This window comes from Anomalospiza imberbis, chromosome 21 (genome assembly GCF_031753505.1).
Source record: "Anomalospiza imberbis isolate Cuckoo-Finch-1a 21T00152 chromosome 21, ASM3175350v1, whole genome shotgun sequence".
NCBI classification, from domain to species: Eukaryota; Metazoa; Chordata; class Aves; order Passeriformes; family Viduidae; genus Anomalospiza; species Anomalospiza imberbis.
This window is the reverse complement of record NC_089701.1, coordinates 10,451,963-10,478,257: the sequence shown is the minus strand read 5'-3', so window position 1 is coordinate 10,478,257 and position 26,295 is coordinate 10,451,963. Positions and strand designations below refer to the sequence as shown.

The window sequence follows — 26,295 nt, the reverse complement described above, 5'->3', positions numbered from 1 at the left end:
TTTTTTTTTTCCCTAAAGGTTGTTTTATTGTAAAACCATAAATACAACACTGACATGAAAATCCTCAAGCAACGGATGCTTTCTTACAGTTACAGTTTGTCTTCTGCCTTGGCATCAATTCTGAAAAGAATGTTGCAGAAACATGTCTCTAAGGTATTTCCAAATAACCGAGCTCTGGCCTGGAGCGCTCGGCCCCTTTGGAAGCTAAGTGGAACTATTCCTCCTCTCTTGTGGAATATTTCCATTCAGACAGCAACAGACTTGTAAAAACAGCAACATTTAAACACCTTGATTTTTTTTTTCTTTAATAATCCTTTTCATTTGACGTCAGTCTAAGTTTCAAACAGCACTGAATTTATTTAGCTGAAAAAAAAAACCCAAAACAAAACAAAACCAAAACAAAATCCTAAAAAGAAAAAAAAAAAACCCTCAGAACTTGAGTTGGCCTCAAGTGTTCGCATATCACAATGAAAATCAGCAACTCAACCCCGTGCAATATTGCTCTCTAGTGAGTCATTTGATCCACACCAACAATACATGAGACTTCAAACAGGTTTTGTTTTGTTTATTAACACAGCAAGTGTGACATTAGATAACCTTTTAAATACAGTACATGGTACAGCGCGGGGCCAGCTGCCCGCACGTTTCCCGTTATGAAGACAAAGCCAGCGGTGGCGGTTTATAAAAATATTGTGTTGCTACAAAAGTATAAATTAATGCTACCGGTATTAAGAAATATTAAACACATAAAACTTATAAGGATTAAGAAAAATATTCATTAATACCTGTAGAAAACTCTGGCCTAAAAAAGATATTTTTTGTATATTTTTTGTATATTTTTTTTGTATTTTTTAAGATGACATGGTCGCACTCGCAGCGCGGGTGCTCTGTGGTATTGCCTAGAACATCTGCATCTACAGAAAGGAAGGAAATGCACACGAGTTACTGAGGGCAGGGAGGGCCAGGAGGGGCAGGAGAACATTAAATCCTTTGCTTGATGAAACAAGAATTCAGCTCCCAGGAGGAGGTTTGGGAAATGGAACGTACGAGCGAGGAACAGCTTCTCTTTTCAGACTGGCTGCAAACAAGGATCTCCTGATGTTTGGTTGTCACCATGACACTGTGTGGCTACGGCGTGGACCACAATCCTCACGGCCTGGGCAGAGTGTTCCCCCCACTGACAGCCTGGGCTGTCACCTGCCACCACTGTGCAGGTCATCCGCTACCAGCTTTCCTTCAAAGAATTCAAAAAAAGGAGTATTGAAGTACCAGTAAGCTTCAAGGGACCATGGAAAACAGCTCCTAAAACTGTCGCTCCTTCCAGAACATGTCTCCTTCCTGGTGGGGGAAGGTCCTTCTACACAGCAAGGGGAAAAGTTACCCCTTCTCCCACCCCCCAACCCACTTGAAAAAACAATCCCAGCCTATCCAGAGACACTGCAGAGACTGCCATGAGAACCCCCGGGAGGTGAGAACAAGGATTCGAGGCCAGTGAGGCTGGAAGTGCCTTTTTAAGAACTTTGGTTGTAAAAAGAAAGGGTTGGACGTGTCTGTGCTCATCAACTCCAGCATACAATATTCCCATCATTAAGCCTGAGCTGCTCATCTGGGTCCCACTGTCAGGGATGCTACAGAAAATCCTGCTACAGAAATTCCTTGTTTCAGGAGCCAAAAATTCCAGCTCAGCTGCCTATGGATGAGGAACCCCTCAGGGTCCCTGGGTACACCATTGTCTATGTCAGCAAAACTCTCCTGTCGAGTTACAAACAAAAGACTCTTAACAGGAAAAGAAACCTCAACTAAGCAGCCAAACGAAACCTGAAATTAAACAGAAATCCCACAGACATTCAAGAGATAAAATTAAATTTCAGGGCAACCCACTCTCATTGGTTCACCATTTCTGGCCTAGCGTAAGCAGACTGTCCCAGGCCTGTCCCGTGGAGCTCAGCTGGGCCTCAGGGTTTGCTCAGGGACACTTCCAGAGGCCCCAGGGAGGTGCAGAGCTGTGAGGGGACAGGTCCCACACACAGGGAATTCTTATTGCTACAGTGACAGGGCCAGGTCTGACATGGGGCTCAGCCGGTGGTTCTGGGCATTCCCAGGGGATCCCACGGATCCGAGGTCATGGTGCAGCACAGAAAATCTCAGCAGCAGCAGCCAGCCATTGAACACCCTGCCCCACGCTGATCTGACACTATTTGCTCCTCGACTGGCAGCTTCCCCTCCGCCTCCTCCCTCCCTGATGGAACCTGGCTGGTGGATGCACTGAGAGCTGGCAAGGGCTTGGTGCTGGAGATGAGTGGGAGGATGGGGAGAAGGCTCTGTGAACCCTCCTGGAGGGGTCTGGGCAGGAACCTGGCACTTCCCACCCCTACACCCAGTTCCTTTTCTCTTGGCAAGGTCCAGCCATGTACTTCATGGAGTGAGCTCCACTCTGCAGCCTTGTCTTCAACAACAGGGCTCAAAATACATTCCCTGCACAGACTCCTCCCAGAGGAACAGAGCTCTCCTCCCTGAAGAGATTTCCCAGAATCTGCCTTTAGTATCTCTTTTATTTTTCTCCCATTATTCGTAATTACTCCGTAGGGAACAGCTTGTCCCTTCCTGTGTGAATGCTCACAGGAGCTCCTGCCTCTCCCTCAGCCAAGAGGTGCAATCAGAGATCCAAGCCTCTCCTCAGCACAAAGCAGCACTCCCAGCCTTGGAGCACCTTCCTGGCTGCTCTTTTAATGTCTTTTGATTCAGCAGTAACACGGTGCTGCCTAGAAATGCCCAGAGCACTGTGGGAGCAGCAGGAGGTTCCAGTCCCCTGTCCTGTGCTCACCACGGCCAGAGTGGAACTGGCCCCTCTGAGCAGACTCAGCCACCAGCACAAACATTTTTGGTAATTCCTTCTCATGCTAAACCTTCTGGGTATTTGCAGACAGTTGGAGAAAAGCCACCCAACCCACCTGAGCCATATCACTGAACACTCCAATGCCACCATTTAGAGCTCAAGTCATTTCCAGAAGTGTCTCCCCTCTACTTTCAGTCATTTCCAAGTTCTGAGAGCATCTGCTGCAAATTCATTTGCAAAAATCACATAAGGGTCATGACTCCCTGAGCTGCTGCTGGACATCATCTCTGCCCAGCAAGCACAGATAAACCAGTGCAGGTGGTTTGTGTGGATGCTTAAACCAGTTCAGCTCAAAGTTAAACTGGCTTAACCAGCAATGAAGGAACAACTGAGTTAGACAAAACCTGAGCCCACAGTCAGCTTTCACAGAAAGTTTTGCAGATTGCACAGTTCAAACCCACCCACAGCAGTTTCCTTAGCACAGACAGAGAGCTTGGACAGAAAGGGAAGCTCAGCTCCATCTCAATTCGACCCAGGTGCAAGACACCAAGTCCATCCTGCTAGCCAAACACAACCACTGTCTACTGAGAGACACAGGAGACAACTCCTTCCTGACCTCCTGGCTGCTGCATCCACACAGAAACAACCTCCTGAAGAGCTCTGCCTCTATCCCACTCTCTTCAGTAGCAAGGATGTTCAGACAGGCCCTTCCCTCTTGGAGTTCACCTGGTGGTACTTGTTCCCCACCTGAAGGTCAGAATGTTCCCAAAGCAAACTGTGAAGCCAGGAAGAGTCTGCAAGGTCAGGCACAGTCAGCAGCGGGAACAGGTGGATGCCTGGAGGCCACGTGCTATTCCTGCACCCTGACACATTTCACAAGGGAGATTAAAGGAAACCAACAAGCTGAAGGCAATTCCCAACATGACCCACCAGAGGATGATCCCAGTTCTGAGGACTTCTCCTCCCAGCTCAAAGGGAGCAGAACCTCACAACTACCCTGGCCAAACTCAGAGCCTCTCCTAAGCAGTCTCCCATGCCAGGACCAGCAGTGCTCCCTACAACACCGTGGCCTCTCCGCACCTCTGGGGCACCACAGAGCAGCTCGGGTTGGAGCAACCTGGCAAATCAGAGCTTCCAAATTTCAGACCTTGGTAAAGTATTTTTGCTCCCTAGAATGTGAATTCAAGCCTGGAAGAAGGAAGAGGAGCAAAAGCTTGGCATTTAAGGTAATGTGCTACAGATGTGCTTCTCTGCTTTTACTGAGGCCTAAGTGACCCAGAGAGAACCTAGAGCAAGCCCAGCACAACCAGCTCCTCTGAGCTGGGCACCCTGCAACCATATGCAAGAGTCAGGAAAAGCTGCAGCTTCCTCCACTGAGTCTCTGGAGAAGGGGCTGCCCAAGCAGCCCCTCTCCTCACCACCTCTGAGAATGCTCTATTTTAGGCCCTTAGGTTTTCCAGCTGTTGAGTTTTTAAGTCTTTGGGAGAACCTCATCTGCCCGACATCACTGCTTCACACCCATCATTAGTGCAACTACAACCGAAGTTGCCTCACAGGGGCAGTTTTTGGGATGGGGGAGAGGGCCAGTCCATCCCTCTCTTTGGTCAGCACCACAAGAAAACCCCAGCTCTGGTGCCAAACCCACAGTGTGAGAAGGGAAAGGGGAGGTGGGATGGGAGGTAGGGGTGGCTGTGGCCTTCCTGCATGCATGCCCTCAGTCTGCACCACTGCTGGGCACAAATCCCTGCAGTTTGCCCAACTCTCAGTTCCAGGGATTTACAGCTGTGCTAACTCTGTTTGCTCACTTCCCATCCTCGATGCCTCGCAGAGACAGCATGAGCCCGAGTTCACAACTTCCACAGAAATCATCTACCTGTCCCTTAGCAAAGGAGGGCTGGGGGCTGGAGCTGTCTTTCCAAAGGAATGCAAGGGCTTTGCATGTTTCCCTGAGCATCGAAGAGCTCTCAGGGTCTCAGGTGAGCCACACAAAAAGGTGTAATGTGTCGTTAGGAGGAGCTGCCAATCCTGATCCCTGTGCCATCAGCTGAGCTGTGTGGTACCCTCTGTGCCCACAGCTAATCCTGTTTGGAGACATGCACCAGCCAAGTTTTCCTGCTGTCAGGTACCAGTGGGCCCAGCACACATCTCACTCACTCAGGGTTCATTTTTGTCTGCCACAGGTTTCTCCTGCCCTGCAAACCGCTGTGCTACCACTGGTGGCTGGGCATGCAGGACTTGTACAGGAGAAAACAAAACCAGCAAGAAGGAAAGCTGACCCTACCAGCAACCCCTCCATCAGCCACTGACAGGGAAATCAGGAGTCCAAGAGCCTCTGCCTTGGCAGCTCCTGTTCATGTGGCAGGCTGTGTGCCTTAGGCAAAAACATAACAGGTTAGGAGACAATGGTTTTGGTCTGATGGCAGTTAACAGTGCTGAGAGGTCAACCCAAACACCAGCCTCAAGGCAATGGAAGGCTGAAAGGGCTGGAAAGGGCAAGACAGCTGGTGCCAAGGTTTGTCCTCGTGAGTCTGGCATGGGGAAGGGTCCAGCGTGCAAACTGTGCCCCTGAGTCCTGTGGCAGTGTCAGGGAGTGCCTGTGAGGTTCAAGGCATCTGCACACAAAGCCTGAGAGATTGGGTTTGCTATTTCTCATGTCTTGGAACTTGCAACTTCTCTTACAGCCAGAGCTGGGCAGGTGGGATCCTGGTTTAACATCTGGTCAACAGCAGCACTGCAGAGAGGGTCTCCAGTTTCCCCCTGCATTGCCAGCCAGCAGCAAACTCCCCGTGCTGCTGAGGGGCTCCAGCCTGCTCTCAGCAGGGCCAGTCCCTCCTCCCAACCCTCCCACGCCACTGGGACCACAGCTCCAGAGCTCCTGGAAGCAGGAGAGACTGCTGAAGAAAGAAGATTTTGCTTCAGTTTTCCTCCAGGAGACAAGTCTCAGTGGTAAAAAATGCAGAGTTTGGCACCAGAGGTTGGGAATTGTCCAAGAGGCACCAAACCTGACAGAGCCTGTCCAGCAGCCCAGGAGCCGTGCCTGCAGGAGCTCTGGCCTTGGGGACAGCAGAGTGACCGAGATGGTTTGGGGTTATGGGGATCTCTAATTGCATTTGGGGTGAGCCAGTTACATGTGAACATTTTAGGGCTCGTGGCCTTCCTGGCCAGAACAGGTCAGCAACAGAACAAGTAGTGTAATGCACTGTAGGTATCAAAAAGACATTCGTGCCACTAGAGGAAACCATTCCAAACAAAAAGGGGAAGATATTCTTTGCACTCAATCAGGAGCACTTACATTCAGAAGGATCTTTGAGCCCATGCACTTCTCTAAGCTTCCTTCAAACCCCAGTTTGACAAAACTGGTGAGCTTTGTTCCCCTGAAAAATCATACACCTTGGTTTGTCCTTGGCCTTGGGAAGGGTGGTTTGTGTGTCACTGAGACACTTTTTAACAAAAATCTTTAGGTACAAGGGTTCTCTGGCAGACCTGGCAAGCTCACTGGTGGCCCACAGCCACTTGTGCTGTCACCATTTGCTTTTCCTGGTTTCTAGGCTTTGCCACATAAACAACTGCTGTGGTTCCCATAAGAATATTATTTAATTGCAAATGGGCTACTCTAGAACAAGTTTGAGAACACCTGATGTACAAAATTCACAGAAAAGATAATTAACACCGGGAGTTCAGAAAAGAAGTTCTGCTGTAAAAAAATATAAAGCCAAGAAAAGTAACAACTACTGACAGTTTCTGCCATGAGCCATTTCTCTTAGTTTGAAATCAAACTTATAATCACTTGCTGCCACGTTAAACTCAAAACTGGGAGTAGAGACAGAGGAGTAACTTTTCTTTTGAAAAAGAAAAAGGATATGGAAAGGTTAAAAATAAAATTAAGAATCAAAAACCTTAAAGCCTCCCTTCCTGATTTCTAAAGATACTGGTGTTGATGGAACACAGCTGCCCTGATTCACGCACCATGCCCAGAAGGCTGCAGCCAAGTGCCCTCAAGGTGTACAGTTATTCAAAGGAGCAAAGTCCAGTGCAGAACTGGTCTGGTCAATGGAGTCTGATTATCCATGGCAAGATGGCCCAGGGGACAAGAGGAAAGGTGGGGTGGAGGAGAAACAAAAGAAACTTCAAGTCACTTTAGATCTCAGCTGCCTGAAGACTTTAGAACATCAGCCTCCCATTCGTCTGCCCACTTGAAAACATTAAAAAGTCTGTCAAGTCCACACACTATCTATGGAAAGGAGCACATTCCTGGCAGAGGGCTGTCTCTCTCCCGTGCTCAGCTTTCCTTTCAAACTTAATTTTATATATATTTATATTTTTATATATATATAAAAAAGCACTTGGTTTCCAGGGGCATTCATAATGAGGTCCACAGTGTTTAGAACTTAAATTTCTTTTTCTTTGTTTGGAACAGTGTTTTAAAGTTTTGTTTTAATTAAAAGAAAGTCTTAAAGCATGTTGGACTTCAAAAACATGAGTTTGTTCATGTCTTCTGGACTGAGTAGCCGCCTCCTTTTGATCAAGAGCGCCTGCTCACACATATTTACACATTCGCTCCTGGCACCCACAGCAGGCACTGCTAAGAGCCAAAAGGCCAGCTTGGCTAGTTTCGTATGCTTTTGGGTAACACACGACCAGTACTGAAACAGGTCAGGGGTGGCCTGGAAGAGAGGTTCTTGCAAATAATCATAGACCTCACTTTTCCCAAACCAATCTTCTTCCTGAGCTGCTGTGGCCTCCCCTGCTGCACGAGGCTTCTTGGTTGAAGGTTCAAATTCTGCTTCTTCTGCCCAGGACTCTTTCACCTCATTGATCAGCTCACAGACCTTGCCAATGATCTCTTCATGCTGGTAGGGCGGGACGGGCCGCAGCTTCTGCTGAGGGTCCAAGATCATGGCTACCTTGTGTGCCGAGTGAACTTTGAAGTTCTCCTTCAGCGCCTCCAAGAAGAGGTGACAGAGTTTGCTGACCACGCCAGCATCATTGGCTTTGGAAGTGAACAGTTTCTCCAGTTTGACGTAGGTGGGCAGCACCAGCTGCAGCGTGGGCCGGCTCTCGTTGCTCAGCTCGATCACGGCCTGTTTCACCGGCGCCAGGATGGCTGCCAGGTTGCTGAGCAGGTGTTTGTTCAGGTTTTGGATGAGGTTCATCTTCTTGGCCCTGCTGTAGAACTCGCAGATCTGCTCGTAGCGCTCGTGGACAAGCAGCAGGGAGTCGGTGACCGAGTTCCAGCAGGGCGGCGGGGAGGTCTCTTCCAGGGAGCCAAAGGTCTCCTTTGAGAGGCCCGTGGACCCTGCCAGGTCTTCACAGACATTCAGGAGCTCGATCACCTCGTGCATGTTGCGAGCCTGTAGTGTTCTCTTGTTGAGCACGCTCTGCACCACCGAGTTCAAGGCACAGGCCGAGCAGCGCAGGCACATGCCCGCCTTGGAGAACGCCGAGGAGTTGACCTTGCAGTCTGTCACGTACACCGTCCTGATCTCCGACATCACAAACTCCGACAGCACGTTCTGCACCCAGTGGTGGATAAAATCACCATTGTCTCGAATGTCTACGCCCTTAATGCCCAGGACGTAGCTCTTGATGTGGTTGCCTTCCACCTGGTAGGCGGTGAGGATGTAGCAGGAGTCGGGGCCGACGCTCTGCGAGTGGCAGGTGACCCCGATGCCGAGGCAGGCATTGCTGCCCAGGGCGCAGGTGACTTTCACCTTCACCTGGTTGTACATCCGAGGCAGGTGCTTCAGAGCCAGGGTGTTGAAGTTGCCCAGGATCTCGGTGACAGAGAAGGCACCGTAGCGAGCCCCGCTGTCCACCAGCGTCTGCGCCAGCTTGATGAACTCCTTGCCGCTGAGCACGCTGAGCGCGCCCAGGTCGGTGCACATCACCCGCAGCAGCCTCTCGGCGATGTTCTGCCGCTCCTTCTCCGGGATCGCGCTGTTCCCCAGCGAGCCGCCCGCCGGTGCTGCAGGGAAACATGAGCGGGCACAGAAAGGACCAGATCAGCATCACCCCAGCAGGAGAGAGCACAAAACCATTCTCAGAGACTCCCGGAGAGATGGAACATGCCCAGACTATGGAAGAGACAACTCCAACTTTGGATTTGTCCCCCCAAGGCTTCTGGACTGAGGAACCTCCAGAGACAGGCCCTGCTCTTGCTCAGAACAGCAGAGAGCAGATCTGCATCCTGTCCCTGGTGTGGGGATAGTCTCTACTCAGCCCAGATGGAAAGATGGACATCAAATCACAGATTCCCAGACTGGTTTGTGTTGGAAGGGACATTAAAACCCATCCAGGGCTACCCCCTGCCATGGGCAGGGATACCTTCCACTATCCCAGGCTGCTCCAAGCCTTGTCCAACCTGGCCCTGGACACTTTTAGGGACCCAGGGGCAGCACAGCTGCTCTGGGCACCCTGTGCCTGTGTCACACCATGATGACTGGATTAGTTTTTTAACTCCAGGCCAGGAAGTCTGACCTTGGAACAGAAGTTACATTCTTCCAGGAGTTACTAAATGAATCTTCCTCACAAGCCTTTCCAACCACCTCAGGGTTCTTTGTTGCACTCCTGTAGTGGGAAGGGGTGCTCTGCTCTGCCAGGTAGGACTTGAATTAAGGTGAAATCAAATACAGTTTGGTGAGGACAAGGGCCTTGTGCAGTGTCCATCACTGCTGCACCCCCGAGGCACCTGTTGGGCAGGGACAAAGTGAGAAGCTGCTACATACTGTTGTTGGCATTATTTCTTTGGAGCTGTGGTTTCCACTTTTCTTCAACCACGGGGAGAGGTGACCTGGGCTGCTGGCTGGAGGCAATGTTGTTCTCATTGTCAGCTGTGAGGCAAGAGACAGGGAGGGGTTAAAAAGCACAAAATAATGCTTAAAGCACAAAGAAGCAGAAACTACTCAACTGCTCAGCATTTACGTAGGGCTCCTTTAACTAAGGGGACAACAACCCACCACACTCTCTGTGGCTTTTAGGCAGCTTTCAGTGAGCTCGTACAGAATCCTCAGGGACCTTGAAACTGTCTTTGGACTCACAACCTATCACTTCCCAAAATGTGGCTGAAATGTGCCACGCGTCTTTCTGTGCACCAGGGACGCTGATGCCATCAGCACACCCTGAGGAATGTCTCCTCAGGAGCTGAAGCTGCACACCAGGAGGAATGGAAGCTCAGCCTGACTTGGGCCGTTCATTTGCTTTCCAAAATGAGGTGGAGCAGACACTGATCCTTCTGTTCCCTCCCTGCCTCTTCCTGCACTGCAGGTGGCTGCCCTGTTCTCTCTGGGGAGCACTTTGGTTTTCAAGCTGTGCTCAGCTCCTCTGGATCTAAGGGTCTCACTGCCAACTTCAGGTCTGGCTTCTTCCCCATGAAGAGCAAGGGCCCATCTCCTCTGGGACTCTCACTGCTGCCTCAGGCTGCAAACACAAAGCTGAAGTCTCTGGAGTGTGGACCAAAGACCATCCCACCCTGAGGCTGCAGACACCACGTGCCCCCAAATCTTTGTGTTTGTGCCCCCATTTCTGTGTATGTAACTGGGTGAAACATTTTGGCTGCCAGTCTGATGGGATCTTATAAAAAAAAATGCAAGCAAGATCAGTAACATCTGTATTGTATCCATGTTTTCCTCTCCTGTGCCCCAAGAATTTCACGCCATCCTCCAGAGGAAATGTTCTAGTTCTTAGTGTGCTTCAGTACGAAATGTTGCTGTGAAACAGGCTGTGAAGGAACAGTGCACAATGAAATGGGCTGGAAGAGGAAGTAGAAAGATGGAGAGACTGATGACCAGGCTGAGCAGGATGGAAACAAAACCAAGGAAAACAGAACAGGCCATTTGCTCATCACAGCTGGACTCATCACACCTAATTCTGGACACCTGTCAGTCACACCTCTCTTTGAGGTGGCCCATTAGGGCTCCTTTTACACTCAGGGGTGCCATTCATTCAGCCAGGCAGAACTGGATCCTCTCCTAGAGTGAGAACCACCATAGTGAGAACCACCCGAACTCACCTGAAGTCACTGACTCTCCAGTGATTTTACAGGGAGTGCAAACTGCCCAGCACTGGGCAGAGAAACCCGAGTTGGAGCAGTGCCCTGAGGCACCCACAGCTCTGCCAGGCTGCTCTGGGAGGCCAGCAGGACACACAGGACAGGGCAGAGCTGCTCTCCTCCATGTGTGCCAGCAACCTGGGAGAGCAGGGAGACCAGCAAGGCTGTGATGGAGCTCCAGTGCTCTCCTCCTTACAAGTCCTCTCCAGTGTGAGCAGCTCTGCCCTCCACTGCCAGGCACTCCAGACCTGCCCATCAACAGGCACAGGCTGCTCAGTCACCTGTGGGCACTGCACTGGCACAGGCTGGGGCAATCCCTCAGAGCAATCCAGGACATGACAGGACATGGCCCAGGACAGCCTCTGGCACTGCCTGGGGCCTGTGTGTGCCCGGGGAGCTCCCTGGCCATGCTGGGTACCCAGGGAGCGCTGCCATGCTCAGGCTGCAGCCACAGGTTGGCCTTTGTAGGTGTGCAGAGATGTGAAGAGCACGAGGTGCCTCAGAGGGCACCAGTGACCAAGTGTGACACATCACCTTTCCCCCAGCATCTGCCAGACTAATTGCTCTTGAGCCAATGTCACCAGTGTCCTCAGCTCCACACATCTGTGGGTGGGCAAAGGAAAATGCTGGATGTTGCCTACTAACTTTGCTTATGGTTCAGGCCCTCCTTGTCTTGGTGAGGAATGTGTAGGAGGAGAAACCCTCTGTAGTTCCTCACCATAACTCTTTTATCTATTTCCTAATAATAGGGGATTTATTATATACAAATATCTGCTGGCATTCAGTGTGGCATTAATGAGATCTGTACATTTCAGCCTCATCTTCCTTATCAGGCAGTCTGTGAACCACACAGATCATGGTTCTTAATTTTTCTTCATGCCTCCAATCCTTTAATCCAGGTTCAGCCTAGTCCTCCTTTTGTTTTTTTAGGCCTAGATTGTAGGAAGGGCATTATATGGCAGCACTCGACCTGAACAAAGTACTCTAAAGGGAGTCAAAGCTGTATATTGTTCAGTGTAATTACAGAACAAATTCCTCTGCCTGGTGTTCTGCTGTTCTATTTCTGCCTTTCAGCACCCAATTTACATTCTAATTGCTTCTCCTCACTGTGTAGCTGCTTTATGAAGCTATAATCTGTCCTTATTACCTTCCAGCCTCCAGGCTCAGCCCTCTGAATGACTCAAGAGCCAGTATGTCCCTGATTTTGCTTCTGGAGGCCAGCAGCACATTCCCTGGCTTCTGTCCCTCGTGAGAAGGGTCCAGGGGAGGCAGCACAACCACTGGAAGAGATCAGCCCTTTGCATTAGACAGGACAAACCAAACTGGGCTGCTGAACACATGAACTGAGGGAGCATTTGACCCACGCTGGCTCCTTGGCTCTCTGCATCCCCGTAATGAAACGTTCCCTGACCAGGGACAAACCACTGCCATGCCTGAGTCCCCAGTCCCTGCATCCTGTGCCACCAGTTCTGCTGACCACTGCAAGGTCCCTGCACTCCCAGACTTCAGAGATGCTGGGGCAATGCTGTTTCTTGGATATGGGAATCCCAGCATCCCAGACTTGTTTAGGCTGGAAAAGACCTCTAAGATCATCCAGTCCAGCCATCAGCCCAGCCCAGCACCACATTCACCACTAAGCCATGTCCCCAAATGCCACATCCACGTGTTCTCTGAGCACTCCCAGGGATGGTGACTCCACCCCTGCCCTGGGCTCAGGGTGCTTGAGAACCCTTCTAATCTAAACCTCCCCTGGAACAACTTGAGGCCGTTTTCTCTTGCCCTTGTCAGTTGCTCCCTGGGAAAAGAGACCGACCTTCACCTCACTACAACCTCCTGTCAGCCTGCAGGCAACAACAACCTCCTGTCAGCCTGCAGGCAACAACGTGCTGCCAGGGCATCTGCAGGCCCTGAGTGCCTTCAGTGCTGTCTGCTGACACAGAACACCCAGAGCTGGACACCCACCAGTGCTGGCCACGGTGTTCCTGCCTCTGTTTTGGTTTTGCCTCATCCCACAGCAGCAAAGGGCTCCCACCACCCCAGCTGCACACGGGGAGGGAGGGGAGAGGCGTGAGCACAGGGCTGCCAGGCACCACACCCCGAGAGGCCACAGGAGGGGACAGTGGCTTACACAGGGCACAGCCTTGGTGGCACTGCAGAAAGCAGCTGAAGAAGACACGGACACCCTCGCTGTCACTGCACCAGTGAGACTTCAGGAGGAGGCAGCCAGGCAGAGGATGGGACTTGCAAACAGAGCAGGGAGCAATGAGAAAACAGAGTTTACCAAGAGAATCCTGAGCTGGGCAGAGGGGGTTTACCCACTCACTGATGTGACAGGAGCCCAATCACAGATACTGCTCCCCCCACCCTGTTCTGTGGCCAAAATAACTCAGCTGAACAACCACAGGATCACAGACTGGTTTGGGTGGGAAGAGACCTTAAAGCCCATCCAGTGCCACCCCTGCCATGGGCAGGGACACCTCCCACTGTCCCAGGGTGCTCCAAGCCCCATCCAACCTGGCCTGGAACACTTCCAGGGATCCACGGGCAGCCACAGCTTCCCTGGGCACCCAGTGCCAGGGCCTGGCCACCCTCACATGGAGCCCTCAGCACCACCCCCATGGGTCATTTGTAAAGAAGAAACAAGGAGGGAGCTGCAGGTAGCACTAGCTTAAAACATGCAACAGCTCAACCCTCAGTGAGCTGCCCTTGTCCCCGCAGCTCCTGTGCTTGGTGTCACCCAGAGCTGTAACTCAAAATGCTGCATTTCAGTACCAGAGCCCAGAGCAAGAACAGCACGGTCAGGACACAGCGTGGAGGCAGCAGAGCTGCCATGGACAACCAGCAGGGACAGACCCAAGGCCAGGGAGTGAGGGCAGCCCTGGCCTGAGCAGAGTCCACTGCTCCTCGGGGTAGCACAGTCCCACTACTGCACAGAACCCCAGTGCTCTAACAGAAACACAAACTCACACCTTCTGCTAACGAAGCGCTCTCAAAGTCTCTGTGTAACATCATAACATCACACAGATGATAAATAAAGTAGCTGCTGAACAACACACAAAGCCTGCACTAAGATTTGCCAGCAGGAACTGAAATGGAATAGAGGAACCTCATGGATGAAGAACTCAAGTGACACTATTAAAATTAGGACTACAACTGAAATAGAGAGCAAGATAAGAACTTTGTTTAACATTATGACAGAAAGGAAAATATGCTTTTCCTCAAGCCTCTTTCCTCCCATGCCACTTTCCTCAGGGCCTGCACTGCATCTTCATCTGCATCTCAAGAGAGCAGCTATCTGTTGGAGAACACAGGTCTGTCAAAGAGGATTTAATTGTTTTTAAAACTGTGTTAGTTCACTTGAATTTTTATTCAAGAGGAAAAAAAAAAAGAAAAAAATCTGCCAATATAAAATGAATTCTGTTTCTACATTTTTGAATATGTTGAGTGCTGTCTTTGAAACAGGTTTGGCTTTGAAATTTTAAAATCATCTCTTATGTATCAAGACAGGAAACAAAAACAGTGACTTAGAAACAAAGCACTGGAATGACTCTTAAGAATTCTCATTTGTAGTTAGCTGAGAAGGAGCTGAACACAGCTGCTGAAATGGCAAATTCTTCTTTCCAGAACACATTTCAGTCCTTTGCAGAACTCCAGGAGACACAGGCACAGGACAGGACTTGTGTGGGCAAAGGCTCTGCTGCCTTGCTCCATGAGAGCCACCCCTTTGGCACGAGGGGGGATTTACCCTGCTGTAGGAGCTTATGCAATGAGGATTCTCTGGCTAGCTCTGGATAAAGGCAATGAGCAGTCGGATGGACTCTGAGCTAGCAGGGCACATTCCTTCTCTCCCTATGGAAAAGAGCAATATTTACAATATACCCTGAGCCTATGTGCTCCAGCCTTTGAGGGATGACTGTGTTTGTTGCAGGTGAAATGACTGGGGCTGTGGGAATGGGGAGCACTGAGAACCCTACAGACACACATTGGGGCCAGCACCAGGCAGCAGCACAGAATTTAATTCTCTGCTTGCAGCGAGTCAAAGTGCCCAGCTTACCTGCGTGGGACTGCATGTGCTCCAGGAGATTGTTATAAAACTGGAACTGGATTCCACAAGCTCCACAGGTGTAAGGCTCTGTTTGGGAGAAATCAGTTCAGAAGAATTACACAGAGTCTGCAGGGAAGCAGCACAGGTGCATACCTCAGTGTGTAAGCTGTGGGCACAGCGGCTCCGCAGGGAGCGGGGCAGGGCCCGGGCACGGCTCTGCCTCCTGGGCTGGGCTGGGCTGGGCACCTCCTCCTGCTGCACTTCACTGCCAGGGCACAGGCAGAGCACCACGGCAAGCACCTGCTGCTGTGTGTGGGCATCTCGGGGACCTGCACAAGGCTTTCTCCGGGACGTTGCCCACTGGCCAGGGTCTGCTGGCCCAGGCTGCTGCAGCCTGCCTTGAGTGTATTCCTTCTGGTTTTGTGCCTGTGAGTAAAGCTGATGGACTCATCTTCCATCCAGTGCTGTCAGGTTCCAGTGTCTGCTGCCTTTCCTGAGTGAGACAAGGAGCACTGGGTTGTGACAAATGCTGTAGTCAGAGGCTGGGGGTGGAACACTGCTGTTGTCAGTGCCATGGGAGAACTCAGCTGGGGCTTTGTGGCTGTCACCAAGTACAGTGAGACCAGGGACTGGTGGGTATCACGGGGCTGGGTGGCAGCAGGATGCCAGGGAAGCAGAGGTGAAGGACAGGCAGCACAGGAACCAGGCCTGTGCCTGAAGGCTGAGAGCAGAGCAGGAGAGCCGTGTGCCAGAGCAATATGGACGAGCTGGAGTGAGGAAAGAGCTGGGTGCAGAGCTCCCTCGTGAGCTGAAAGATACATTTAGCCCTGTTCTATGTTGAAAGTGCATTTCTTCCACTGAATTAACCTAAAAGCAAATGTTTGCAGTTGCCTGTCTAAACAGTATCAGTAGAGTGCATTGGTTGACAGATGTGATCTCGAGCTACAGTGCTGAAATTTAGGAAGTTTCCTGGAGTTTACACTGAAGTTTGCTCCAGTTTACACTGGAGTTTGCTTCTGTCTCTGCAGCCACACCAGCACTGCCACCTCTCACTGGGGCATTTTGTCCTGGAGCAGCAGAATGGACAAACATGTGGCATATGAACAATTACAAATGCCTGGCACACAGGCATTTGCTACAATATTTCTATTGTACAATATTTCAGAAGTCTAGATCTGAGCTGGAAGAGAAAAACATATTCTGTATCAACGAATAAGGAGAAGCACCAGCACCCAGGACAGAAGAACCAAAACCCAGGGAAGCACAAGGCTGCCTATACCTTGTGAGAAGTCTATCTCAGGGAGCAAACCCCAGAATCCACCTCAAGGCTACAGACATCCGTGAGGAAAAACATAAAAGAGAGCATGAGCAAGTCTGTATAAGCTGTACTTTTATACTGTGAGTTTAAACCTTTCCCACAGAACCTACAGCCTCTGGAATGATGGAGCCAGCTCTGCCTGGAGTTGTGCTCAATGCTTTCACTCACTGTGTCTGCTTGTGATGCTACTCCTGGGCTTGCTGCAGCATGGAAGTTTGGAAATTCGGTACTTAAGTAACTGTGCTTGTGGAAAAAAAGAGAAGACTTGGACAGCTGAGTGGCACACAGGGATTTTAGTCCTTGGGAATTAACAGGGACTGGCTATGTCTGCTGAAATCATCAGTAGTGAGGTAGTTGTGGTACAATGCCACAAGAGGTACATTGCAATCTAATTGCTTAGACTTATTCTTAATTGTCAGAGAGGAGAAGGCTCCCTGTGGGTGCAAACCATCCCTCTTGGGCTTGTATTTCAATGCCAAAGACCTGTGTTACAGACACACCTGCGCCTCTGCTGGAGGCAGACTGCTGGAGCCCAGACTGCTCAGATGGAAACCTCACACTGAGGGGGTCTGACTGCCCCTTCAAGGGTCAAAATTAACGTGGGAATAATCTAATGAAAGCAGCCACACTTCTGAGAGCCTGCTGACTGCTGCTGACAGCTCAGAAGAGCTGTGTGACCCTCTCTCTCTGCCTCTCTGCTCTGCTGGAGCCCCTGCCCCTCCACCAGAGGGGAGAACAGACCCTGCTGTACCTCTCAGTGCTGCAGCAAGGCTGCCAGCTGCAGATGTCACGCCGCAGTCCCCTGGACACTGGCAGCTCTCGTGTGCCATTCACACCTCAGCAGTCACCTGCATTCCCCTCTGCCAGCCCTGCCTGCAGTGCAGAGGAGGAGGCAGTGGGGGAAGCCCCCTCACCACTGCAGTCTCAGGGCCCTTCTCTGCCCCCACACAAGCCCCCAGCTGCCCTGGGAGCAGCTTTCCAGCACAGCACAGCTCTTCCCCAGCTCAGGTACAGCCTCAGCAGCAAGCAAACCCCCCACATCAGCCAGTACTGTCCAAGCTACACATTTCCCACACTCATTTTGCTCTCCTGTTTCACTCATACTTCCTTCTCAGGTCACTTTGTCTCCCTGAGCTGCTTCACCTCCCTCATTCTGTATTCTCAGTTATTTTATCAGCACAAACCTGTGCTATTTTTCTAGCTATCTCCTTGCCTGGTTCCCCCTCACCCCTGCCCAGTCTCTTCTGGGTTCTCCCATCTGCATCCAGCAGGCTGTGACCACCAAGGTCTCCACAGCTCTTCATCTCAAGCTCCTCCCTTGGGCACCACAAATCTCTGGATGCTCAGTGCACTCAGTGAATTGGCAAAATCTCTCATTTGTGATTCTTCTCAGAAAAATTGTGTTGATTTTCTTCTCAGTTCCAAAAGATAGCCCTTCTGTTCTACTCCAGAAATGTCCAAATTTGGAAACAAAATCATCACCTATTTCAAGAGCTAATTTCATATTCTGAAAATGCCAAAGCATTTTCTAAATAATTCTGAGACAAAGACATACAGAAGTCTAAGTTTACCACAAAAAAAAAAAAAAAAAAAAAAAAAAAAAAAACAAAAAAACCCAACCACATTAAAAATAAGATTTAAATTCACCCAACAATTCCAAAGTATTTCCCGGGACGGGGAAGAGATGCTTGGGAGGATGTGCAGAATCCCCATGGGAATGAATGAACTCACTTCACTTCCCAGAGCTCTCTCAACCCTCATCCTTCTGAGCTTTCAGCTCCTGAGCCCCTCATGCTCCAAAGTGCAGAGCAGGGAACAGTCAGGCTGGCTGGAGGGAGGGTGGGATGTGCCAGGGCTAGAAGAGGAAGGAAGAGGGATCTGGAAGTTGGAGAGAAGAAAGAGGCAATCTGTATCCTAAAGCAGGGAAAAGTCTGTTCACTTGGGCTGCAAATCCAGTAAATCCTCCTCCCTTTGAGTTCTCTTGACCATGAACTGGAAAAGTTGTCAAAACTGCTCTGCATATCCATCTGAGCCACACCTGTGTCCCATTCTCCTTCTCTCCCACCACTGCTGGACCTCTGCTTGTCCTTCCCCCTAGGAATTTCAGCTCTTCCTTACTCAGCCTTAGGGATCTTTTCTTCTTCAGGTGGGCTGAGCTCAGCAAAGGGCCCCCAGGTCTCCCCTTTTGCTCTCTGTCCTTCTGCTCCCAGCTGCTGGTGGAACAAGGGAAGCTCGTGCTGCCCACATGAGCCCCCTGTGCTTGTGGAGGTGTTTTCTGAGAGCAGGTTTCAACCTCTTCAGTGTCCTGAGCCACACAGAACTAACGCTCACATCTGGTTGCACAATTTAAAACATCTTTCCCCAAGGCTATAATTAGACACTTTTAGTAGTGCTTTACCCAGTGAGCAAGGCCCCAGAGCAAGGCAGCAGCTGTGTGAGGCAAGGCAGAGGAAAACCAGTGCCTGTGCTTAGGTTAAATAAATCACTCCAATTCCCATGTTAACTCTCATTGCCACATCTAAGCCAGGGAAAATAGCAGAGCCTGGTCTGAAGCCAGGAGTGAACAGGAGTTGAGAGCTTTAACAGAAAGTTTCAGCAAGTGCCCTGAGGTGCCTGGGCAGTGACAGACACCCAGTAGGGTGTCACCACAGCTCAGCAGGGACAGCCCCCCAGGCTGCTCTTTCCTCAGCAGAAAAAACCCACATTTCAACACTTCTGTCCACATCTTGGTGAAAAACAAATGCAGAACAACTGTGAGGAAAACTTCTCAGCATTTCCACCCAATGTTTCCATTGGCTTTAGCTTTACTAACAGTGTAATTGCACCTTCCCTTTGACACAAACCCACGAGACAGGGCAGGAGAACCAGCAGCAGGCTCCTACAAAAACACCAGCACACCCCCAAATCAGTGGAAGTTTCTTGAAAATAGAACTTCTGTCATTTCCAGCCAGCTCAAACACTAAGAGGTAACAAGGTGCTCTGGAGCATGTTTAGAAAAGGGGAGTCCCAAATTCACCACCCTTGTCAAACATCTTGGCATTAATTAGATTTCTCTTCCTGCATGAACTCGTGTTCCGAATAAAGCCCTTGCTTCCCCCTCAGGTTTGTAAGAGGAGGAAAAACACCTCTCCTCCTCCCCACCACGGCCACGCTCAGGGTGTGGCACTCAGGGCTGGCTCACACCACCAGGCTGGCACAGACAGTATCACCCCAAACCCCAGTGCCAGGAACCAAACACACTGCAAGGCAAAGGAAGAAGCTGCACCTGCCAAAACATCAAGGCCACAGGGCAGAATCTCCAGCAGAGACCACCTGTCCACCCATCCCAGCCCTGCTCGCTCCCTGTTTCCAACCTCTGGCCACAGGAACTGGCTCTGTGCAGGTGTTTACCGAGCTGAGCCCTGATGACAAGTTTTTCTGTGTGTAAATGTAACTTAAATATGGGTTCATTTTCAAATCTTGCTCTCAAAACACACTCACAAAAAACTCCCTGAAGGCTGAACATGAAGTGATTTGGCAGCCCCGGACTGCACGGAAACACCCTGGAGGATTTCTGTTGCATTTAAATCTGACACCAGAGGCACAGAAGTGATGCATTTTATTCTTTGACACCTGGACTCATAATAAAAAAGCATTTATTGATGAAAATTGCTCAGAGGGCAGGGCAGCAGGGCTGCAGGAGGGCAGTCCCTGCCTTTTGCACCACAGACATCCATCACACTTACTTTGTAAAATCGGGAAAGGATTTGAAATCAGGGGACTTGCGGTTTCTGCAAAAAAGAAAGAGATTTAAATATTGAGACTGGCAGAGACCTCGCTGCATTCTACACAGCTCTGCCTATCTTCTCCCTGCTCCTGATCCCTACTCCACACCTCCAGAGTTATCCAGGGCAGGGCAGGATGGGAGCTTCATTTAACACAAAATCCAACATGTCCAACATGTCCATTTTCTCTCCCTTGCTCAATTTCTCATGGCCAGGGTTCTGCATCTTTCCTGTCCAATTTAAAATGTCCAGAGGTTTTAACACACACCCAAAGCTGCAATGGAAACTAACGGGGAGGCCAGCAAAGAAATTAATGGGGCAAGAAACCCTTTACAAAGGCTTTCTTTGGTGCTCCAGATGCAAATTCCCAGTTTCACCATGCACTTCTTTAAACTAAAGCTGGGAGGGAAAACCAGGGTGTTTCACTCTTCCAGGATGCCAAAGGAGAGAGTTCCTAAGCAATGCAGTCACTTCAGGCTGAGATTGCACATTTCCTACACAGCACACCTTGCAGGTTGCCTTTCTGTAAGGTGTGACTGAAAACTGGGTGCTGGCTGCCCCTTGGGCAAGCAGGATTTGTCTGCATCCAGCCCCAGTGCCCCAGAGCAGAAGCAGTGATCCCAGCACCTCAGACCATGTGTGGTTTCCTACAGTCCCCAGGTGAGGTCCTTTAGGGTCAGACCCCTGCAGAGGGGCAGCAATCATTAATTATTAACGTTAAATATTCAGTCACGGACTCAGAGCATTTCCAGAAGAGTCCCAGTCCAAGGCTGTGAGCTGGCACATTCCTCACTGAGGCTCCCAGGGCTCTCTGACAGACTTGGCCTGGTTTTCTCGGAAGGAAAACCACCCTCAGGAACTGCATGGGTCAAGCACAGTGAGCCTTCCTGCTAACCATCCACACGTGCTGAGGACCTGAGCTGCTGAAAAGGGCTCCAGACGGCAGTGCCAGCCCGTAAGGAATGCAGATGAAGGTATAGATGATGCTGGGCAAAGACAGGACTGGACAGTGCTGTGGAAAGGGGATGCATGGGAGACGCCAGCTTGTATGGAATGCTGCTGATCACTTCACACATTGTGATCAGCCAGCAGTGCTCCAGCTGCTCCTGCAGCTGCTGAGCTCTGTACCTGGGGCAAGATCTTCACTGAAACAGGTCCCTAACCTGGCCCTGCTGAGCAGCTGAGCAGGGCAGGCTCCTCCAGGCACCCTTCTCTCCGTGTGCTGGGTCCCTGCTCTGGGAAGTGCCCTGCTCCCTCAGGGAATACACGTGCCCATGGCACTGCCCGGGGCTCCAAGCATTGCACGTCAGCTTTTGACGGGCAAACCAACCCCAACTTCACTGTCCCCCCAGAAGAGAATCTGACCTGGAGCAGGCACAGAGCCCAGCAGTGGCACAGAGCACTTAAAATAGCCCAAGGAATTCTCAGCACCACCTCTGGCTGCTCTCCAGCCAGAAGTGCTAACACAGTGTCCTCGTTCTGCTTGGCTTCCCACTCACATGGAAAGCACTGTCAGTATGAAACAGCAGTTCAGGTACTCAATACACCACTGGTTTGTGTGAAGGAAGACTCTTAGGATTTTTCTGATCTTCATATTTGTAATTGGAACATTTTTTTAATCCATGCATTGCCAGGTCCCTGTTAGAACACAGTCACTTCCACTAAAGCCACCTATCCAGGTAACAGTCATAGAAACACCAGAGTTTGACTGATTAATGATAAATCACCTTGCACTGGGGCTTTGTGATCTTTCCCTCCACAGATTCTCCAGGCAAAATGAGAGTTCAGGTTTTTCTGCCCACACTTTGTTCTCTCAGGGACTCTCCTGGCTATGCCCTCCCCAGCCCCAGCCCAGTATCTGTGCTTGCAGACTGAAATCCTCAGCCCTATCCCTGGCAGTGTGTCCCAGTTCTGCTGAGTGCTCCTTGCCTCCATGCTTTCATGTGGATTGTCTCAGTTCTTCCCTGGTGTCCCAAGGCTCTGGAGCAATTGGCAGGGTATCACCCACAGAGACTAGATGCTGAGTGGTTATTTTAACCCAGATATATTTCTTCCTGTCTGCAAGTTGCCTGTTAAACATGAGAAGTCTGGAACAGTTTAAATGAATGTGGCACCAGAAATAAACAGTTCATTCCCAGAAACCTCAATTCCACACAAATGCCCAGTGGACACAGTGACTTATTTATGCAACCAAGCAAAGCAACACTTTCTCAGCTGAGCCTCTCCCTGTGTGACTCTCATTCTCCTGGTGGGAACTGCACTCAGCTGCTGACCCTCCTTCTGGCCACAGCACTTCAGGCTGCTTTGAAAATGCAGCTCTGTCTATTTGTGCAATTGTGTTGCCCCATCACCAGCACTCCCTGTCCTGTGCACTGAGTGGGAGCTCACAGAACGACTGCCCTTCCCCTTTTCCTCACTCCTCAAATTTGGCCATTGGTTCTCCCAGCTCCATGGAGACATGCAGCAGTCACAAACCCACCAGAGATGAGAATTACCAGATGAATGTTAATGGAAGTTGTCTTTGTGCTGACAGAGCCTGAGAGGCAGCTGGGTGCACCTCAGGAGGCAGAGGCACAGGGGCTGGCTGTGCTACTGTCACACTGCAATCAGTAATCAAGAATTATTATGCCCCAAACACTAAAGCTGCACTCACCCACCAAAAATGCTTCCCTAAAAGTACTCTTTCCAGCAGAAACCCCCCCACAGATGGGCTGTGTGATGGCTGGACTACAGGGGTGAGCAGAAGGGGATGTATGGCCACACCAGGGAAGAAAGCTGGTGATTTCTGAAAATCTATGTTTAAAATCTAGTCCTGTGTCCTTTGAATCTTGACAACAAGAGATTCTCAGGCTTTTTTTTTTTTACTCTATATCAAGAAAAAAAAATTTCACTCTATATCAAATGTATTTGATATATAGAATTTTTACTCTATATCAAATGTAGGAAATCAAATTTTTTTGGTCTCAATCTCATCTCAGCTTGGCATAAACTGATTCAAGAAAAGAAGACATTTCCATTGACTTCTCTCCCCAGTCTGGAATAAACAGTGCTGGAAAGCAAATCTTCCCTGTGTAAATAGGAATGAAAAGTGCTGACATTTTAAAAACTCTAAATGCTAAAATTAGTTGCACTGGAAGTTCTTACAGTAGTAGCTCCCTAAAGCACCAGATGAAATTGAGACATATTTATACAGCTTAAATCAACCTCAAAAGTTCAAAATATTTCCCAATTCCCTACATAATTTTAACTGTTCTCTTTCACACCGCAACATTGAGCAAATTCAGACTTCAAAAAACACTGACAATTTCAATTAGATTTCCCCTTTGATGGCTGTATTTGAAGGTGTTGAAATGAAAGAGCTTTTTTCCTCCTTTTTTGCTTTTCGTTTACTTCTTGGATTCTCACAATTCCCTTAATCTCTCTTGACCTTCATTTCACAGAGGAGTCATCCATAGTGCCCAAAACAAGGGCTCAAGTTGCATTAGGCTGTAAACACTCGAGTTAGAGATGGTTTTGTCCTTCTAGAAGGTCACTGTCCCTGTCTGGAGTCAGAGGAAGGGAGACCCCGGGGAGATCCCAAAGCCTGGGAGCCCTACAGTGACCAAGGGCACCAGAGCAGGGCCCAGCCCCAGCCAACGGCTCCTCTCCAACCACACATGGATGAAAAGGAAAGCAGTAAAGCTTCACTGTGGCACACAACACTCAACTCAGCCCCCTTCTGGGCATTTCCCTACCCATGCTCAGGCTGCTCATCACTGCCTTTTACATTGCACAAGCTACCCTTGAAATATTGTTTGGCCTCTTGAGAATTTAAACCCCCAGCATGTGTCAAAAGTTGGAAAAACGGCCTCTGCCAGGGAGGCTTCCCTTGAAAGCAGCTTTATGGCATCCTAAGGAATTACAGCTTCTGCTGTTCATCCCAGTGAGCCAATTCCATGCTTCAGGATCAGGTCATGGCACTGCTTTCTGGACCTCCCTTGGCTCAGCAGTGGATGAACAGAAGCTCTGTGTGACTTGGGACCTCTGCTGCCTGTGCTCCCGAGGCAGCAGAAGGGAGCAATTGGAACATTTTAGCAGGATGCTATTTTAAGAGCATGCTATTTTTAAGTTCCCTGTGGAACTTCCAGGTTTTATCAAAAAGCAAGTTCAAGTGGCTGTGGAGACCCTTTTCCATGAGTACAAAGAACACTCTCCAATCATAATGTGGATGACAGCTCTAGTCCTTCACCCACTCCCTGTCTCCATCCCACTCTGCTGGGAGACAAAGCTGGGACTCACGTCAGGCCCAAAGCAGTGTTTGCCACACAGCACAGAGGTATTTTTTTGGCAGCCAGATGCCAGGACACAGATCAGGATGCCAGGTACCTGCATTCACTGTGACAAGAACTGGGGCTGTGTGCACAGGGAAGAGACATCTGAAATCCAACATTTTCCATTCTAGTTCCATTCTTATTCCCACTCAGGACTCCCTACAGCACTACAGCCCTGTGTATTTTAGGTGATTTTAGTTACTGACCTCCCTGTTCTGCCCCTCACTCCAGACACCAAGGGGTCTGTGCTGCGGCAGTCAGGATGGTGACACAGGGAAAAAGAAGAATGTCCCCAGCTGGGTGGCCTAAAAATCTCCTCCTGCTCTCTGGTATCTCTGTACCCAAGCCTGAGACACAAAACTTACACCCACAGAGAGCAAGAGCCATCAGGCATTTAACAAGGCCAAGCCACAAAGCTCCTGTCTGCTCCAGGGACCTACATTTACCTCCCAAACCTGGTGACTGTTCCTTACAGCAGCAGTTTGGTGACAAGCAAACAGCAGATGGGAGTGGGAGGACAGAAGCGTCCGTCCTTCTGTCATTGCCCACCACATTACCACCACCTGCTTCCCTGCCTGGGAGAAATCTGCTGGCTGGAGCACAAGGGAGGACAAACCAATGGTGCCAGAATCACCCCAGAGTTCCCATCCCACATGTGACACTCAGCCACATGGGGTTTGTCCCACCCACTGAGACACAGCCACGGAAAGAAGGAAAAGGAGGAGGCAAGGACATGTCAGCTCTTCCAAAAGGCAGCTGCAGAGAGCTCTGCCTGGACAGCTGAGCACACAGAGCTCTCCAGGCCTCTCAGACCACCAGTGACACGCACAGTGACTGGTGATGCTCACCCAGGCTGCTGTCAATGAGGCCACTGGGACTCCTGAGAACTGGAAGGAATAAGAGGAGAAATGGCTTGGTGCAAGGGCTGGAAAAGAACACTGAATGGGACATGTGGGAAGCAGCACAAAAAATGGAGCTAAAGGGAAAAAACAAGACTGGGGAAGTAAAGAGGATGCAGGACAGATAAAGGAAGGAAAAAGGGAAGAAGATTATACATCCCCATGCAACAGCCTGGCTTGGAGGAGCAAGCATGTCAGGTGCTTAATGCAGAAAGCAACTACCTCCAACCAGGGCCCAACTCCACTCAGACCAGTCCTGGGCAGCTCACTAGAGTTCCTCAGTTTCCTGGCTCAATCAAAGGTCTAGGTGAGTACTTTGCAACTCCTCTGCAGCCTGCCAGGCCCTCCCCTGAGCCACTAAAGTAAACTGACAATACACGTGGTGCAGACAGAAACACTCCTTACAGGGAAACTAGAGGAGCAAATCACATGAAACTTGCTACTCAGCTTGTAAGAATTCCTGGCTTTGTTTTGGTTTTTGCTGTGAACTTTCACTCATGTGCTTTAAATGTTGCAGTCCAGAAAGAAACAGATTGAGAAGGATGAGTGTGATGTGAGCTGGTACAAGGAGATGGCAGGGAGAATCTGGGAGACATGTCACAGCAACAGTGGGTCAGTATTTAATAGTTCAGAAAGAACTGAAGTCTTGGACTGTTCAGTACAGCCACTGTTTGTGTTTTTTGTTAGTGTTTCCTGGACAGGTTCATGCCACAGGTTCATCTCCCCTCCTCCAAAACATGACAAGAGCAGCCAGCAGGTTTCCAATGCAACTTTCTTGGCTTCAGGAATGAGCTGGTTGATAGGAAGGAAGATATTTCTGCCCTTCCTCTGTTGGCTGTTCAGGGTTTGACAGGAATAAATTAGGTACAATGTCAGGCTGCTGCTTTCCAAGGGCTCCAGAGGAGTCAGGGCCCCAAGTGGTGTATTGGCATTTACAGATGTGCACTTTAAGGCTTTGAAACCCTTGAAAACACTGACAGTACCCACAGAAGACAAGACATGAGCTGCTGAGAGGCCAGGGCCATGTCCAGGGCTGCAGCCAGGCTGGGAACTCTGGAACTCAGTGACTACACTGC

The 26,295-nt window shown here is 50.0% G+C and overlaps 1 protein-coding gene across 18 annotated transcripts in view; it reads right to left on the bottom strand.

Annotated features, from left to right (window-relative positions):
• The window catches only part of ZNF618 (zinc finger protein 618), a 151,774-nt gene continuing 125,479 nt past the window's right edge, over positions 1-26,295 (bottom strand). For 15 of the 18 annotated variants that reach the window (XM_068211595.1, XM_068211596.1, XM_068211600.1 and 12 more), the window contains 4 exons: positions 19,972-20,016; positions 14,938-15,015; positions 9,562-9,666; positions 1-8,801 (listed from right to left, as the gene is read on the bottom strand). In XM_068211595.1, the coding sequence (XP_068067696.1) occupies positions 7,288-8,801; positions 9,562-9,666; positions 14,938-15,015; positions 19,972-20,016 (1,742 nt within the window). In that variant the 3' untranslated portion in view covers positions 1-7,287. The remainder of the gene's footprint in view (positions 8,802-9,561; positions 9,667-14,937; positions 15,016-19,971; positions 20,017-26,295) is intronic. The other 3 variants (XM_068211602.1, XM_068211607.1, XM_068211606.1) reach the window with 3 other exon arrangements.